This window comes from Ammospiza caudacuta, chromosome 4, assembly GCF_027887145.1.
Source record: "Ammospiza caudacuta isolate bAmmCau1 chromosome 4, bAmmCau1.pri, whole genome shotgun sequence".
NCBI lineage: Eukaryota > Metazoa > Chordata > Aves > Passeriformes > Passerellidae > Ammospiza > Ammospiza caudacuta.
The window spans coordinates 67230358-67249473 of NC_080596.1; the positions used below are offsets into that span (position 1 = coordinate 67230358).

Below are 19116 nucleotides of genomic sequence, written 5' to 3' on the forward strand. Positions count from 1 at the left end.
ACCCTAATAAGAATCAGGGCCAAAGTGCTGCTGGCAGGCAAAAGTGAGAGTGAGTTGATGACTGTGTGTGACTCTGTTAGAGTGTGTGTGCTCATCCTGAAGGTGAACCAGCCTGGGATGGGTGAGCTGGAAGCTCTCTGTCAGTCTGTTGGCTTCATCAGCCTTGGGAGGATCACACTTATGGACATAGTTGTGTCTAGAGGGAGCAGCAGGGGGAGGGAAATAGGTGGCATTGCTTCAGCAGTTTCTGTACCTCAGCTGTGTGATATTTTAGAACAAGACAATGGGGTATTTAGGGTGTGAGTAGTCTAAGGATTTAAAGACTCCTTACCCTATGATGCTACGCAGATACTTAGGAATATGGGGTATGCTGGGGCTCATCAGACTGTATGGCATTAAGCTACAGCAACCTACAAAAATCAGTGGAGGGCAAAACCCCAAAAAGCTTGTGGGACATGGAGGGGGAGTTGCCTGAGAAGTGTTGTGAAGAATGAAGGTTGTGTAGAACTGTGGACTGTGGAGTAAAGAGTGGGTAAGAATTACTTCCTCATCATCTGTCCTTTCTTTTGACAATATTAGCTAGTTTATTTTAGTTCTTTAGTTTGTTTCCAGTGTGGAGGTTGTTTTGTGCTGGATGTTACTGGTAATACAACTGTTTGTTTCACATAATCAGACTTGTGTATATTGAACCCATTTTGCTTTGGAGAAGATAAAATTTTGCTTCTGATGGCTTTTATTAGCCACTGGTATGGTTCATTTATTTCATATCTTTATCCATGGAGAAGATCAGTGTGAAATCTTCAGTTTGAGTATAGGTGATTGTTTGTGTTTGCTTCCATGTTAACTGAATTCTTACATAAAATTATATGTGTTTTGCATTAATCTCTTAGAAATTGTGTCCTTGAGTTGTTTTGGCCTTTTAATCCTGTGTAAAACCTGTAGATCATCACTTTTTTGAGCTCTGCATTTTTAGCATTGATATATCATAACAGTGTGCTATTTTCAGATTCATGTAAAAATAAAGGATATCAGTGTGGAATAAGATGCACTTACAGAAATCAAATCCAGCAGTTATCTCTTAGAGGAAACATGTTTAAGTGCTGTGGATCCAACCACTGTGAGAAATGTGGTAGTCTTTATATGCCAGCTCATGCTGGATCGTAAATGGCCCTTTTTTCCAGTACATAGGAATTCCTCTTTGGGTCTTTGAAACCACCAGATGGGAAAATGTTTTCTAGTTACACGTGATCATTTCCCTCTTGAGTTGTGTTCTAAAATGTTTCTAACAGACTATGGCTGTGTAGGTGAGTGCACAGAAATATTTTCAGCATTTACATTTTGTCTTCACCAAAATCTGTGCACAGAAAAGTATACCTATATTGACAGAATATCCTGTGTTTTAAAATGTACACCTGCTTTTGCAGTTGATGTAACATGTTATCCTAAATGTAGAAATCTGAAAAACCAAAACAAATCCGATGTAGAGTGGCTGAGTCTTCCCATATAAGTTGTACTATGCTGTTCAGTCCAAAGGTAGTGTTTGTAGCAAATCCCAGATTAAGGGATCACAGTGTGCCCTGTGCATGGGCACTGTGGCATATGTTAGCTTTGATAATTTCATGCATTTTTAAAGTCCATAAATATGAACTTCCCTCAGTGCTTCTTCAGTTATTCACTGATTTGTCCATGGCAAGCATATTGAAGCTGGAAATAGGCAGAGGATAGACAATTAAAAGAAAGAGAAAATAAAGTCCCAGCATGCTACTTAAATCCATCTTTCAGCTTTTCTCAGATGATGTCTGTGTTAGTGGCTGGAAAGGAATACTTTTATATTGATCCTCAAACTTTGAATGGAAACCTGAGTATTTCACTTTCCTGGATCTTAGATAACATCAGCAGGCCAAGAAAACCCTTGAGATCCCATACTGGTGAGCTTGTAGTGTAGTGAGTTTGTGGTAACAGATTGCAAAGTAACTTGAAATTAATTCTTTGAAAAGTATTTTCATTTCTCATGGTAGAAAGTAATAGAGTCTGTTACCACGAGGGTCTGCATATCTGGTGCTAAGAGCTGAACAAACACTTGACAAACTTTCTGGCTTTCCAGATAGATAGCAGTTATTTTAAAGCTGAGGGGGAATGATAAAAAAATACCTGTAAATTACTTCTCTTATTTTAATTTATTTCCTTAAAAGGCTTTTGTCTGACTTTTAAGTCACAAACTCCTGTTGTTTGTTCACAAGGTACATTGTAAGAGGTCTAGGAAAAGGTTGCTGACATTGACACTGTTTTTAGAACTGGAGTTAAGTGAAGCACAGGAATTTCTTTTGCTGCACTCCTGGCTGAAATGCACTTGAGAGTAGTTGAAATTGCAGCATTTTTTTCTTCCCCAATCCTCTCACACATAATGGTTTGTGGGATACCAGCTGTTTGATAGGTATTAGAAGTGTTGGGACTTAACTTGAGCCTCTCACCAGACTTCTTTGTCACTTCATATCATTGGAGAGCAGAGGGTGGATTTTCTTTCTTTATTTTTGAATTCATAGTGTAGTCTGAGACATTGCCAAAGACTATATAAAAATCTGGAGTTCTTTTATTAGACTCCTCCTGTTTCAAGCATTGTTTCCCTTGGATCTCCTCTAAGGAAGTAAAACCTTTCCTTGATCACTCTGTTCTGTATTTAATTTCTATGTTTAATACTCTGGGTCTTTTACTGTCTTAAATTAGTGATTGCCATATCTTACTTATCACAATGTTGAGACATTTGTGCTCTGGGAGATGGAACTGAAACCACTGAACTGAAAAGTGTGAGGTAAGTTCCATCCACGCCAGTTTCTTTGTGACATTTGTCTGGGGATTTTTTCCAAAGTCCATACTGAGGTATTATAGTCATCTCTTGCAGCCTATTAAAGAGTTCTTCTAACATGTTCTACACCAAATACTGTGTCATGTACTGTGATATAATAGGACTAAGAAAGAAAAAATTGAGTTTAGTGTTCAGGAATGATGTTAGGCCTTTGCTACATCAGTCAACAGCACCAGCAAGTGAGTAGGTCCAGCTGGAAATGATCTTGCAGTCAGGTATTTGGGGGTGAAACTTTTCCAATGAACGGGCACTCTGTGCCTTTTTAAAATCTGGCATTTGTTTCCCATGCAGAAAATGTGGACTTTTATTTTCTCATTGTACTTGGTCTGGCTGGCACAGAGTTAATTTTCTTCCTCGCAGCTGTTATGGTGCCATGTTCTTGGTGACCAGAACAGTGTTGATAACACCCTGATATTTCAGCTCTTTCTGAACAGTGTTGGCACAGCATCAAGGCCTTCTCTCTTTTTCCCTCTGCCTGCTGTGTGATCCCCCACAGTGACTGAGGGGGGTACAAGGTACGGGGAGGCATACAGCCAGGCAGGTGTCCCAGAGAAGCTGAAGAGATATTCCCTGCCGTATAATGTCATGCCCAGCAATAAATTGGAGGGCTGTGGGATTTAGAGAGGTTACCCAGCTTTTGCTTAGGAAGTGACTTGGTATCGATCGTGGGTGGTGGTGAGTGGCCTGTTTCACTTTGTTTTTCTCTACTTCCACTTCTGTTTTCTATGTTAAACAATTATATGATGTCAATACCTAAGTTTTCTTGCTCTTTATTCATGTTTTTCTCTTCACCCGTCTGATGGTGAGGGGGAAATACACACCTGGATCGTTTAGTGACCTATGAGCAACAAAGCACCTCATGATCTCTTTATACTTGCGTAAGGCAGAAAGGAGAGAGATCTCAGCACATGGATATTTGTTTTGAAAGGAACCTCTAAAGGTCATGGAGTCCAAATACCCTGCAACAAGCAGGGATGTCTTCAGTCAGATCAGGTTGCTCAGAAACCCTGTCCAGTGAATGTTTCCAAGGATGGGGCATCTGGCAGCTTTCTGGGCGGTTTTCTGGTTTTGGATACAATGCTTTTGGATTCTTCAGGGTAAGGAAAGTATTTACTTTTATTTTCAGTGTTGAAATTTTTAAGACACCAGGGAAACTTCTGTCACAAAAAAAAAATTGACACAGAAAACAGTAACTGTAGTGTATTTTTACTACACTTTGTATATTCTGTTAAATTCAAATGTTTTGCCTTGCCACAGATTTTTCTGGTGCCCCATTTCCCATAGTGGTCTCAGGTCCATCTTTTTCATTTAGCAAGTCTTAGTTTGCAGCTCTTGTCTTCCCATTCCTAGTCCACACTGTTTCTGCTGCTCCCCCATGTTGGCCTCTCCAACACACTTGCTTTCTGCTCAGCTGTTGTTTCTGCTGTAGTTGAATTTGACAACTCCCTTTTGCATTTTGCTTCTCTGGAGACCATTTTCAGAAAGATCCATGCTATTCTGACTAGATGCCAAAAATTGTGTCAATCCATAGGCCAAGTGAAGATACAATACCTAATTGCTGAAGCTTGTCTGTATTTGTATGTTGTGGAAATATTTCTTTAAGGCTTCTGTGCTCAGCACATGAAGGTGAATGGTCTTGGCTGAAGACCAGTACTGGAAAAATTTGCAGTTCATATTCCAGGCAGGAGGATGCTAGAGCTGTTCAGTGACCATAGATCTTCAGTCAGAGTTGAAGATAGGATAGCATGTGATTTTTGTAGAGATTTTTTTCATAATTCTTTTTCCTGCGAATGGCAGAACTGTTTTGGTAATTTTCATTTCTTTTTCCCTCCAAAGTTCACTTGACACATAGCACCATTGAATTTAAAAAAAAAAGAGCCAGATCATTTATGTCCAGAAAATAAGACTTTATAACAAAAGAATTTTGGCAAGTTTAGTAAAGGCATACAACTACTGATAGATGCTGAAAACAGTGAAAATTCATATTCCTGCAGCTGTAGAAAATTGCAGTGCATATTGTATCTGAGCTAGGAATTCCAAATAGAATTTCACATTCTGTATTGCCTGAAGACATTTGAAACTTATCCTGTATATTGTGCCATGTGTTTACCTAACCTGAGAATTTTAAAAGTTTGAATAAAGCTATCCACTGTACTGACAAGATTAGTGTTACTTTACTTCTTAACTTGCATACTTAGTTGAAGGGCAGTAAAATATAAAAGGAGAAAGACTATGTTTCCTTACATTTCTCTGAATAAGGAAAAGCATTTTAAATGGCAAACTGGGACTTTCTTAATGAAAAGAATTATTTGGGACATGATATTGAAGAGTTATGCCTACAGTGCAAAGTATGGAAGTGATAAAATTTATGCAAAGCCTCAGAAAACAAAATACAGGAAATAGTAGAATGCTAATGGGTGGTTGGAAAAAAAACAGGACTGGGAAAAGAATTATTAGGGCAAGTATAACTTGCTCCAGTAGCAAGTGGTTATGGTGTGACTAATGCTGTCACTCATGTTTCCAGTACAGTGTGTTGGGCTTTACTAATAAATACAGCTTGACCTGATGTGAATGAAACAGCAACTTCACTGTATGTCTGTGTGTCTAGAATCCAATACAGAACACCTGAAAGAGCACTTAGCCTTGATAGTAAAATTTAAAAACCCAGCAAATTAAAGGAACTTGGTGAGCATTCAAATATAATGATACATAGCCTGTAATTAGGACTTCAAATTACATATATTTTTCTTGTCTAATAACCTCTGCAAGAATATAATTATGATACATTTTTAGTTTCCTCTCCTGTACCTTTTTGTTATTCATCAATCTGCATATTTTCAAGATGAAAAAAAGAGAAATAGAAATACTGAATAGATAAAGAAATTCCAGAACAGTGAAATCCAGTGAAAATGTACACAAGAAAAGTGTTGCAGTCTCTGTCATGTCTGACAGGTAACCTTGGAATGATTGAACTGGCTCATTTTTTGGCATGCCAGTCAAATATGAAAGTTTGAAACATCAACAATCATAGCTTGTGCAGTGGATGTCATTTAGTATAAAACCATAGATAGAATGTGCTTCATTTTCATCTGTCTTAACATCAGAAAACTTAAAAAGATTCTTTGTCTTCTGTGTAGAAGTTGCTGATGGTTTCTGTCCTTCAGGTTATATTGTCACTACACATCTCTACTTCAGTTTGCAAACATATGGAAAAAGTAAACCAGATGAACCATTAAACAAAATATTTGTGATACTTTTTAAAAAAACAATTGTGTCTTGTTTGTGTATTTGAGTTTTGTAGTGTGACTACAATTCTGACATCCTGAATGCATTTGCTGCTTTGGAATTATCTGGTTCATAGGAGTATATATACTGATCCATGCCTGCTAGTCATCAGTAATGGATGAGTAAGGAGAGCATGTAAAAGACAGGGTAAATGTAGATTGGTTTGGGTTTTTTTAAACTTACACTATTTTCTTTGCTGCTGGTAGAACATACTTAAGCTTTTCCTGAGGACAAGGTTGTAAAAAACAGGTCATTATACTGAATAGAATTTAATTGAATTCTGTATCAGGCTTCTGTTTAGTCTTTTGAGCTTACTTCTGCTTTCAGCCTCCACAATATTCTCTAGCACTATGTTTTACAGCTTAGTTTTTTGTTTGTAGAGCAAGGAAAAAAAAGATTTAAATTAAATTTTTGGTGTTGGATATATTTCCCAATTCCTGTATTTGTGAGACAGCAGAGAATAAGTATATCCTTTCCACATTTTGCATATCTTTTATCAGTCTCCTAGACCTTTTATCAGATCTTTGCATCTGTTTGTCACTTTTCTCTCATGCTCTCACTGAAGGCTGGAGTTTATCCAGTTGGATACAAAAACTATTGATTATTCATACTGACTTTCATGCTAACTTTTATTACTCTGAGATAACTTTTTTCCACTGCTGCAAGTTTTCAGAGTTGTGGGGGTGTGGCAGAATAATGCCGTGGCATGATGATGTTTCCGTTTCCTATTTCATTCTTAATCATTTATGAATTCTAACTTCTTTAACTGTTGCTGTTGAGCTAGGGAGGTGAATATTTATGGGATATTTGAAATGATTTTGTACTGATGCAGGACAAGGCTGTTCTTTGACACTGTGGCTATGGTACATAGCCATCAGTCATCTGTCAAGACAACATTATTGAGGAAAAGTCACTGAATTTAATTTAGAAAGAGTTAACATGAGACTTAAAGTAAATATCAAGGTGCAATTTCCTCCAATTCTACCTCTCTATAGTGTATATTGAAAGAATAATAAAAGGTTTGCCCAGTTTACATCATCTCTTTGAAAGGCTCATATTGCTAAGGGTAGCACTTATATGGGTTCACAAGTGTTACAGTGACATAAATAACTTCATTTTGTGTGGAGGAGGCTGGGGAAAGCTGGTGTATGTGTTAGGGAGGTACTGCACTGAGCATCAGATCAGTTTGCCCTGTGTATCTCCAGAGTGACTGATTCTGTTTTTGAAGAGTGGGGATTTTGGTACTTTTCTCCTGTGTTGTATGTTCAGGATTTGACTAAGGGAAAAGATGGAATTTATTTCTTTTAGTAATTGCAACTGTGTTGTGTAGCTCTCTTGTTAATAAGACTCTTTTTAGTAATTAAGTGTATGTGCAAGTGGAATGTATGTGCTGCACTCCAGATCTGCAAGGGTGTGTGATACCTTAGGGCAGTGTGAGGTTTTGTCTGTAAGGGGTTTTTGTGTTAATGCAGTTTCTGGTGTACTGAGGTCCTCATCTTGTTTTGGATCTATTGGCCACAGGACAAGTGGTAAGTGTGGTGTGCATAATGCCTTCTTTGCTCCAAGATAAGCACCTCTTCAATTTTGTGGTGAATTGAAATGTGCAGAGGAATTGAAACAAAGACAGTAGTTCTGCTCAAAAGCAGGGAGCTAATGTATAGGGATGTTGTTTGTAGAATATTGCTTTAAGGCAATCTGTTCTCTGCTCAGAGAGTCACAGACCCTCTGCCAAATGGGATGATCCTGAGTCTTCAGGGGAGAAGAGCAGCTACACAGACACAGGGGAGCTGGGATATACACCTGCTTTTCTCTGATTTTCCTGTTAGCCAGGGAAAATCAGAGGCACAGGGGGTGCTCAGGAGGTAGCTAGGCAGATCCTGAAAACATAGGTGTTAGAAGCGGAAAGGCTTTGGATGAAACTTTCCCTCTGCCAAACTGCAAAGCTGTTTGGGTTTTCTAGTTACCTTTTCTGCATTACAGATATGTCTATGCAGTGATGCATACCACAGAGAAAAATATAAATTAAGTTTGTGTCCAGTAGACCTCAGAATTTAAAATGAATAAAAACAAATCTCACAGCAAGAATTCTGGTTTCATAGTTTCATTTAAAATTAAAAGCAAGCCAGAGAAGTGAACTGTATACTAACAACAACAAAGTAAAACATGAAGGGAATTTATGTTTGGTTGGAAAAATAAATTTTTATTTCATTGTTTTAAGCTGGAAAGAAAATCTGGCTTCATGTCATTTATTCAGTTCCTCTGTGTAGACTGCCAGTATTTTAGAAGACATATTTCTCAAGTCTTGAAAAATAACTTTTAAATTGGCTGAATGTTGTCACTGCCCTATCAGGAGAGTGCTATTTAGCTCAGCTATATCAATGATAATAGTTACATATTTGTACATTTCTGGGATTACAGAAATTAAATTGGAATGTATGAAATCATTCCACCATCAGTAGCTCTACAGTCCAGGACAGATCCATTGCATGAACAGGGGAATTTCTTGTCACATCACTTAATTCTTGTCCTAGGGAGCCTCTAACACTCTTGTAGGACAATAGTAGGAAAGGGTTCTTTTCCCTATCCAGGAAACATAAAGGGGAAAGCTATGCCCACCTATAGAATGAACTTGGCATGTCATAGAGATATTTATGAACACTGGCAGTAAAAGCAGAGACAAAAGTCTTTTATGTCTCTGTTTATTTTTAGGCAAAAAGGTGTTAAACTAAGCCTGTCTTTTTGCTGGTTTGGTTTTGCATTGTGGGTTTCTTGGGGGTTTTTTTCCCCCCATCTTTGTTATCATTTTAGCTTGTGGTTGCACTTCCTCACCAGGATTAGCAGATGTACATTGCTGGGTGCAGCCTTCCTTTTTTCAGATCTTTTACCTGACCATTTAGTTGTAATCTGAGGGTGGTTTTGGTAATGAAAATGTATCTGCCATGTGTTAATTTGGTGTCTTATGTAAATAAAGACTTTCGTGGAAAGTTTTAGCCTAGTGTAAAGAGTGTTCTTCCTCTCAAGGATGGTGTTGAAGCACTGAAAGAAGTACAGCTGTCTCAAAACACTTTATGGTGAAAAAACCTTGAGTGTATTGCAGGCTATTTATGGATCAAGCTTGGCTGCATTCCATAGGAGAGATTTTTCCTGTAATTCTGTACTGGCATGTATGAAAATGTTGTCATCCTTTTTGTAAGAAGTCAAGAAGGAAAAACAGATTTTTGAGAAATTGTCCTGGTGGAAAGCATTCACTTATTTGTCAACACAGATATGTCTGTTAATTTCTGTATGTTTACAGTAACTGCTTGTTGATGGCACTGCTGGTCAATTCTATGGCAAAGATCTTCTGCTTCTTTACATTCTTGTGATGTCTGAACTTTCCAGAAGTGATTCTGAGAGCAAATGTGACCTCAACAAAGAAAGTTACTCAGTGTTCAAATTTAAAAAAGCCTCTGCTGTTGTGGGAAAAGCTGCTGCAAGGAGGTGGTTAATACTTTAATAGTGATCTTATCTAGGAAATTACAAAGAAAAGACATAAAATTCTAATACAATTTCAAGAATTCTGAAATTGGGATAGTATCTTAGTGTAAGATTATGTCTAAACCGTTTTGTTTTAAATTAGCAACTACTTCTTTTTTTCAGGAAATTTGGAGAGCGACCTCAACCGAAACGGCTCACAAGGTAAGCATTCAAGAAACTCAGTATTTAACAATTTTCTGAAGTTACCCCTTGCATTCTCAGAAAAATTAGGTTAAAAATGTGTGGGTTGCTGACACTAGAATTTTAAATATCAAAGCTTTTCAGTTGTATATGCAGTCAGCAGCCAGAAGTACAATTTTTAACACACTGGCTTATTTTTAATGTGAAACTCAAAAGGCATTTTGAGAAATGGTGTTGACTTCATGTATCAGTTATTGTAGGTTATATTGTAGGATATGGATCTGCTTGTTTTTAAATCCTCAGGAATGAGCTGATTTGTTTCTTGAGTCAAAGTGAGATCATGCAACACTTTTTGCTGCCGGAATTGAACACGGTGTTGTCAATGAGTGATCTGAACCAATTTTTGATGAACCCTGAGTAATCAGAGAGTATCAAACAGAACTGTCAAGTCAATCCATTCTGGAAGGTGTTTAGGGTGACTGGAGTAGAGTGCTTGATTTGCTCCTGGCCTGCCTGGGATGTATTTACACCACAAACTGTTAAGAAGTCACCTTCTTTTTTTGAACTGCTTTAACACAGTCTATGCAAATATTTATTATTCTGTGCCACCAACTGGGCCAATTATAATTAGCTTCTGGCTTATAAAATCCACTATTTGCTTGAAAGCAAAAAAGGATGTGCCATTTGTTGTTATAGTTTTGTGTGGTGATAGAGGAAGCCTCTTGTCACCCTGACAGCCTGTGTTTTGAATGAAATGATACCTTATGTTAGCACATGATGGGGGGGAATATTTACTTTTTGTGTTGTGAATATCTGTCTCACTGCATTTCTGGATACATTTTAGGTTAGCTTGTCATCATTAAACTTCATTTCAGTGCAAAATTGACCCATACTGACTTACAAGCATTTGAACAAACGTGGCAGTTTCTTGTTGGCCTGGGACTCTTCAGGGATATTTGAAGATACTATGTTTTAATAATGAGCTGCTTTCCATCTTGGGTAGTAGCATCTATACTATAACCCTGAAGTTATTAATAGAATTTATCTTCCTTCATTAAAATAGTGAACAAAAATAGAATGTATCTTCTATGTTTCAAAAAGAGCAACAAAAAAAGAAATTACTATGCAATGAGAGCTTTTAAATAAGTTTTCTATTTACTGTAGTCACTCTGAATTTCATGTGCAGGATTTTAGCTACTAGGTATGCTCATTGCTTTTTCCTGAATACAGGGTGAGTATTTGAGAAGCGGCAGCCATCCTTCAAAACTGCAGTTTGAAAACCTTTCCTGTGATGATAGAGGTTGGAAACAAACAACCTAACTTTCCTCTGAAGAGTAAACTGCTGAAACAGAACAACTGTCACCCATATTTTTAAGATTGACTTGTTTATGCAATGCTGAAAATGTGTCTGTAAACCCTTAAAAGCATTTAGTTCAATTATTGGAAAATTGCTGTGGGTTTTTTGTTTAAAGGTTGTCTGGTTTGACTAATAATCTCCAGCAGAACAACACTACTCTGTTCATACAATGCCAGTTAGTTTTAGATGTAAACTGTACTAATACTACCTTCATGAAGAGTTTTAGCATTGAATAATGAAAAATGTCACATAAGATATCAGTGGGAGAGGTCAGAGGGGGAACATCACTTATTCTCACAGGAGCTTGGATTGTACCAATCCACTGTATGAACAGACCAATAGAAAACACAAATTTTCTTCCTCATACAATGCTAAATAAAGATTAGATAGCATTGAGCAGTTTTCTGTGTGAGTTGCTGGGTTTGATAGTCAAGTGTAATAATAGTCATGTCAAAGTTTTTAATACAACAGATGTTCTTAATTTAGTATGATAGTACTCTTAACAGAATATTTCAAATTGTTAGATTAAAAGTTTTTAAACAACTTAAATGCAGCTAATATATATCATAATGAAGTGTATAATAATAATTTCACAGTGAATTATGTTTTGGAGTTTAAAATATACTCTTTAAAAATGTCTGTAAATTAGTAAGTCTGTGAGCTTTGAAACAGTTCATCCAGCTGTATTTCATGGATAAACATCAGTTTTACCAATGTCAAATGTAAATAGATGAAGTTAGTCCAAATTTAAAACAGCAGTTCAAGTCTATTCTCTGTTCTTATATCCTGGTATTTACACAGAAAATCGGCTCACTGATCACTAGACATTAATCATGTCCTATGCAGGCGTGACAAACACAAGAATTTGCAAAACATCATTAGCAAAGCTGAGTTGTCATTGTCCAACCCAGCCCTGGCTCAATCTACTTGCCTTTCTGGGGATTTCTTCTGGAAAAGGTCTGGTCAATAAAATACTGCTTTCTATCTTCCACGATTTTTTCACTAGAAATGTTTGGTTTTCCAGATCTGTCCTAAGGGAATTCAATAGTTGGCGCAGTTCACAGATAAAAAGACAAAAATCCAAACAACCAAACGAAAAACCTTCTTGTGTAGAGTTTTGTCTTTTCATATAAATTCCTGATAAATCCATAATTTATTTCTCTGGTAGATGACTTTGAAGATGAGTGCATTGGTGGGCATTCAACCCACAAAAGCTCCTTCAGGAACTGGTGTTCCTGCCAGCACTCCGGCACAGCTGATCCCTAGGGCGTTGAATTTGGCATGCTGCTTAATGAACAGTTAGATTATTATACAGAAGAGTGACTGGCTGTTATTGTTCTCTTGCTTCTCTCAAGGAATTGTTGTTGGTGTGTTTGAGGTAATTACAGCATTTATGTAACATCTGTAATTACAGTGATGATGAACAATAAAGCATTTTTTAATTTTTTTTACCTGATTGTATGCAGAAAGTAGATCTTTTCTCTAGAAAACTAGGTGAAACAATACGCTGAAGAATTTTAAGTTTTTCTTAGTATCTTCAAAACCAAAAGAAAACTTGTATAGAAATATTGCACTGAGTTGGTTAAAAGCTTAGACAATTTGTCCTTATCATGAGATACTAAATAGGTCATGAAGAAAATATTTAACTAATAAAATGTGTTCTAATTTCTGGCATGTTGCTTAATGAAATAGGACTTTAAACATGGTGTAATTACTGGCATTGGTATGATTTTACATCAGAAGAATTTTTTTCCTGGAAATACAGTAATTGTAAATGATCACAGACCCCATATTGCTAGTTTTGTGGGGGATAGTCACTTCTTTTTCCTGTGTAATTGTCTTAAACAGTGAGCAAACACATCTTGACCCTGGTAACGATGGCCTTTTTGGAATTGCAGGTCCTGGAGTTTTTTCCCCAAAGTTGTCTTCATTTTGTTGTAAACAAAACCAAAAGAACTTTGAAAGCTTATATTGTGTTTTGATTTTTAGGGAAGCAATGCGAAATTACCTGAAGGAGCGAGGTGACCAAACAGTGCTAATACTCCATGCGAAAGTTGCGCAGAAATCATATGGAAATGAAAAAAGGTAACTTTTTATGCTGTGCTGAGTCTGTCGGCAGCTGGCAGCCAAGGAAACTACACTGAGTATTTGGGTGCACAGTGCTTTGCAGAATTGCTCCGTTTGCACTGTAGTCTGCAGAAACATAAAATGCTTCCTCCTAAATCATTTAATTGTGTAACAGGTACTGCAAACCTATAGCATTCAATGGAGTGATGCCAGTTTCTACCAAGAGGTTCCCTATCTATGGGCTAAACTTTTCTTCCATTACTTAAAATTGTTCTCATTTTAAACCTTCCATTGTAATGTTGGAGTAAATGAGGTGGTCAACAGTGAATACTTGTAGAGGAGTTTTTTTCTGAATAATTTCACATTAATATGAAATGGAAATTGGTAGTCTTAGTAAGATAAGTTTCTGAATCACATCTGCACTAAGTTTAACAAGAATGATAGGCCAATCATGACTGTATTTATGATAAACATTTCCTTGCAAAAATCAATACAGTACATGTTACAATTATAGGTACTTTTCTAAGGGACAGAATCTGCAGGAATACGTGAGAATGAATGCCTTTTAGGCAAAGGTGCTTTTCCTGCAGTCTTCTCTTGCTGTCTTGACTGTGTGATGATTTTCTTGCATGACTAGTAGAAGCAAATAGGATGCTCCTTTATATGTGGGTTTATTGACCTAACAGTTGCATTTATTCATGCAGGTTATCTCTGATTCATCTGTTTAAGAATGGAAGCATGTCAAATTAGTGTAGAAAACTTGAGAGCTTTATAAAAGGAGATCAGGAATGAAAATAGTTGGTTGATGATTATCATATAATATGGTGCTGAAATGATTGCTCTTGTGCTATGGGTACGAAATGAAGGTGTGGAATCAGTCACCAAATCAATCAGGTTGGAAGGGACCATGTGGGGACATCTGCTCCAACCTAGAGCACGTGGCACAGGATTGTTTCCAGATGGTTCTTGAATGCGTTCAGTGAGGGAGACTCCAGAACCTCTCTGAGCAACCTGTTCATGTGCAGTCACCTGCACAGTAAAAAAGTTCATCCTTGTGTTCAAGTGGAACTTCAGTGCTTCAGTTTCTGCCTGTTCCCTCTTGTCCTATACATACTAAGGTTTCATTTTTTCAGTTTAAATATTTTAGTTGTTCTTAAGCTGTAACATACCATGTAGACTGTCTCTAATACTCTTCTGTGAGTTCCCAGACTGTCAGCATCAGTAATGATGTCCTCTTGTTATCAGCATAAAGGAAACTGCCAGTTATTAAATCCTTGGATCCATGTGTGCCCTAAGGTACATAGTAAAACTGAATGATGAAGTATTATATTCCTGTTTCTTCTTTTGTTTTTCTCTTGAGTTTTTAAATTGTTTCTGCTTTATTTATTGCAAACTGTGGCCTTTGTTTCTTCATATTTCTGGAGTAAGCAAAATTAGTAAAGTTTTAATGGTGCTTTATGCAACTCAACAGCCAAGTTTTTATCATTTTTACATTCACCATTTCTGAAGTGAGTTGGTTTGCGTACATCTTAGAAAGAAACTTATTTTATACTCATTTTTGTAGACAAATTTCCTGTTTTCCATGGGATTTCATTGTGGCATTGATATCATCTGGTTAATTTTTGGACCTTAAAGAGTAACTTACTTTGCATTACTTTTGTAATGAGGAATTCAAGTTACAAAAGGAATTATTTCTTAAATTTGCTATCTCTTTCAAGTAAATATAGAACTTAAACCTGGACAAATTTCCACCTCTTGTTCCTGTCTTTATTTAAGTCTTACTTGTTGCGAAGTCATGGAAAATGCTTGCCATTAGCAAACTTAGGACATCATAATTAAAAGGTTAGCACAACAACTACTTTTCAGTGTTTTGATGAGGGTTACTAGGTGGTGAAATACTCTGTTAAGTGCTTACTGTAGATGGTGCAGATGTCATGTAGCTTGGCCTGTTTTAAATATGCATCACAATAACACGATTCCAGGTGCATGGATGCAGACTTCCTAGGTTCATTTGAGAGGTTTTGGTACTTCTAAGGAACAGGAATGAAGGGAGTTGACTTTTTTGAGTCCACCCTTCCTATGAGCCTTGCACTTCACAAAGTCAATGGTTTTTAGCTTAGCAAAGAAGCCAGGAGGTAAGAAGCTCAGGTTGGGCTTTAGTTGAATTTAAGACTTTGTGCCTGATATTTGCTGTTGCATGATTGTCACCTTTCAGAGGCATTCAGCTGATAGAGACTCAGGTGCTGTTTAGTCTTGATGAGTTGTGGGTATTTGGTTTGCCCTTCTTGTAGTGTTTTCCATATTTACCGTTGACTGAGTGTTGTCTCTTCAAAGTCTGAGCAGTGTGAACATTCAGCAGTTTAAAGGACTGAAGTGTTTTGGATTCCAAGGCATAGTTTATCTAAAGACTGCGAGCCAGATAGGGATTTTGATTGTGCTGTTTGCATTTAAACATGATCATTGCTGATTAGCATGAGAATGCTGTAGCTGCATCTTGTTTTACAGCTGTTAGTGAAGGAGCTCCTGTAATTTCTAATCAAGTACTTCCTTTCTCTGAACCGAGTGTGCCTGTCCTCTGGATAAAATTTTGTTATTGAGAGCATAGTTTTTTGCAGGGCTTACCCCATGGCTCCGCTGCTTTGTCCTTAGCACTGTAGTACCTAAGGATTTTTCATTTGTTTGTTGTCACATTGAGTTCTTTAGTGGATGTTGTTAGTTCTTTAACCTCCTATGAAGAAAGTTTGCTGAGCAGTTTCATACTCAGAACAGTGTGAGTAATTGACAAACACTTAGAATTCACCAACAGATACAAAGGAGAAACTTCCCTTCCAAAGTCACTCTTGGTATAAAATAACTAGCTAGTAGAAGCATCTGAATTCTCCTGAAGACTCAGTTTTCTATAAGATGAACACAGAGATGATTTGGATGATTTGAAACAGCAAACCTTTGTGACAGAAGCCTGTGGTTTCAGGAGAGCATTGAGTCCATCAGAATTAGGTGGAAATTACACGAGCGGCTCTTATTTCCCTTTAAGCCCTTGCTTCCTAGCAAGGTCAGTTGGAGTAGCTGCTCTGCTTGAAGTACCACATTTTCTCTGTATTGATTGGCTTGAATTGACTGAAGGAATACTGTTCTCTCCTTACATTTACCTGATTTAATACAGTGTTTTCAAAGTTCAAACCTGGTTCACATTTCTGTATTGGACAGAATATTCATAGCTAATTTCTTCTGTATGTGAGTTCGTGGAATGGTAAATACGAAGTTAAAAAGACCCAAGACTGTAGCTGTGTCTGCCTGAAAGCTGAGAAAGAGGTAGATATATGAGAAGGAAAACCCACTCAAATTGTGAGTGTCCAGACTCTTTCTACATGTTTGTAGTTTCAACCAAACTTAAAATTTTATCAGCTGTAAAAGTTTCTTAGTTCAGTAAGTTTTCAAAGATGTTTCTCTGCGTTCTAATTTTAAGAGTGCTTTTTGTTGTGGTTTGTTTTCATCAGTGGGTTACACCTTGTTTCTTACAGGTCTTTATTGCCATCTAGTGGCTGTAGTTATTCAAAGGACTTGGTTTAGAATAAAGCTGAAATGAGAAAGGGTATGAAAAAAAGTAGAGATTTTCTTTTCTTGTGTTCTAACCAGTAAGATAAATACAAAAGAGTACATAAAGAAAAAGGGTAAATATGTCTTGTTCTTTATGGTGTAATATTTGGAATAGAAGGGATTTGTTGGATTTTTGTTTTGGTTTTATTTTACCAGACCATTGCTCTGTTAATAAAGGTTGACACTAATTTTTAATCCATGCATAACTTCTTCATCAAGAATAGCTTACAGATGATGACCACAATACTTTTGAAAGAAGTTCATAGATCTTTTAGCTGTATACCTATTAGTATAACACCTGCTTTGCTGTGTTGTAAATAGAACAAATGCAAGGGAAAAATTTTGACTACAGATTTATAGTCAAGAAAGAAAGTTTGAGGAGTTTTTTGCCTGCAGACAGGTAAATTTTTATTCATTTTCATAACCACTAAGGCTTTTTAAACAGCAGTAAGACTTAAAATTTGGTGATTTGCTTCTCTGACAGAAAATACACATTATTTGTGTCCATTAACCAAAAATACTACAAATACTTGGATTTATTTATATGTATTCTTAATATGTGTATTTAATTTTATGGTACTGTTAATAACACTTTGGTTAATCTATTAAGAATTCTGTAACTTACAAAACCAATTTATATCTGTTAAATACATGTGATCATGCTGGAAAAAATAATGCTGAATAGCTGAGATAAATAGGAGTTTTACACTAGATTTTCATACTAAAACTAGCATTAAATGGTGTTTAATAGAAATAAGAATCATTTAGGATGAAAAAGACCTTTCATATCATCAAGTCCAACCAGTTACCTGGCACTGACCTCTCTTGCCCAGGACTCCCACAGACACTTCAGAAACTGAATAATTGTGTCCTCTGGTCATTTTCCATGACTTGGAGCCCACAGTTCAGTTTACTCCCCTGCCCTGACATCTGCCCACCAGCACAACTGGCTGCTGCCCCAGCGTGGAGCCTGCTCCCCCTGCCTGGAATTCAGATGTCCCAAGCCCAATTTAAAAAACAGAAGAAGAAAAAAAAAAAAGAAAGAAAAGGCCAGAAACCCCTCACCTGTAAGGTAGGAGTCATGGTTGGGTTGCAGAAGTTGCAGAAGTGCAGAGTTTTAACACTACTCTCCATACTGAAGTAAATAAAATAATGAGAAACTTTTTCATGTTCCCCTCCCTTACATGCCTCCTTTGCTACCTCACAACTGGTTATATTCATTCCACTTTATCTTTGACCATAGTGTAATGATGGTAAAAACACAAAGCTTGTTTGCTAACTACAACCAAACTTTTTCATGATTTCGGCTTTAACAATTTGCAGAAACTTCAAGACCAATGCATTGTATTATAATGCTGAATTTAATTTTGAACATATTGCTATAAATAGCATCTAGACTGATAAGAGTCAGTGCTGCTGAAAACTAGGCCTTATTTTTACACATACTGATGAAGATATAAAATTATCGATTCCATTTAAAAACTGGGGAGAGATTTATGTGATTTATGTGTGGACAGAATAAACTCCCTTCTTGCTTATGACAAAACTCTCAACATTTAGGAATTGTAGTCAGCAGTTGTCCATTAAATTAGTTTGTGAAACTGTTCTGTGTGTATTAATTGCTCCATCATGTTAAGCACCTGCAAAAGACTATTGAGGCCTTTTTTCCTTTCTTTCAGAATTTCTTTGTAAGGTATTTTATAGAGATGCAGACTGCTACCTGGAATATATTGAACTGGAAAGATTCTCAGTGACAGTACATCTACTGCTGATTTTCCTTGCTTTTTTTTTCTAATTTGCCTTTTAGACAACCTTCAAGACAGATGAAGGGTGTGCCTGTATAAACTCAAGTGTGAATGTGGAAGCATTGGGTACACATCAGTTTGTTTATCTGGAAAACTGTGTGTGATTCCATAATGTTCTTTGTTTTCAGGTTCTTTTGTCCTCCTCCATGTGTGTATCTCATGGGCAGTGGATGGAAGAAAAAAAAAGAGCAAATGGAGCGGGATGGTTGCACCGAGCAGGAGTCACAACCTTGCGCCTTTATTGGGATAGGAAACAGTGACCAAGAAATGCAGCAGCTGAACTTGGAAGGAAAGGTAGAAAAACTGTAATAAACCACTAAGATAACTGACTGCAAAGGATATTATAGCTGCACGGTGTATATTTCAAAGAATGCCCTTTCTTATTTTTGGATCATTTTCTTTCTAGGTATTGCATAGTGGTTTGAAAAAAAATCCCTCAAAATATTTAGGACAATTGAATAGTTGGTTTTGGCTCCTAGGGTCAT

General features: G+C 36.9%; 1 protein-coding gene across 3 annotated transcripts in view; it reads left to right on the forward strand.

Moving 5' to 3' along the window:
* RBPJ (recombination signal binding protein for immunoglobulin kappa J region) overlaps nt 1–19116 on the forward strand; it is a 59214-nt gene that overhangs the window by 23783 nt on the left and 16315 nt on the right. For 2 of the 3 annotated variants that reach the window (XM_058803338.1, XM_058803337.1), the window contains 3 exons: nt 9788–9826; nt 13152–13247; nt 18760–18925. In XM_058803338.1, coding sequence (XP_058659321.1) covers nt 9788–9826; nt 13152–13247; nt 18760–18925 — 301 coding nt within the window. Of the gene's footprint in view, nt 1–9787; nt 9827–13151; nt 13248–17659; nt 17899–18759; nt 18926–19116 lie in introns of all 3 variants that reach the window. The other variant, XM_058803339.1, reaches the window with a different exon arrangement.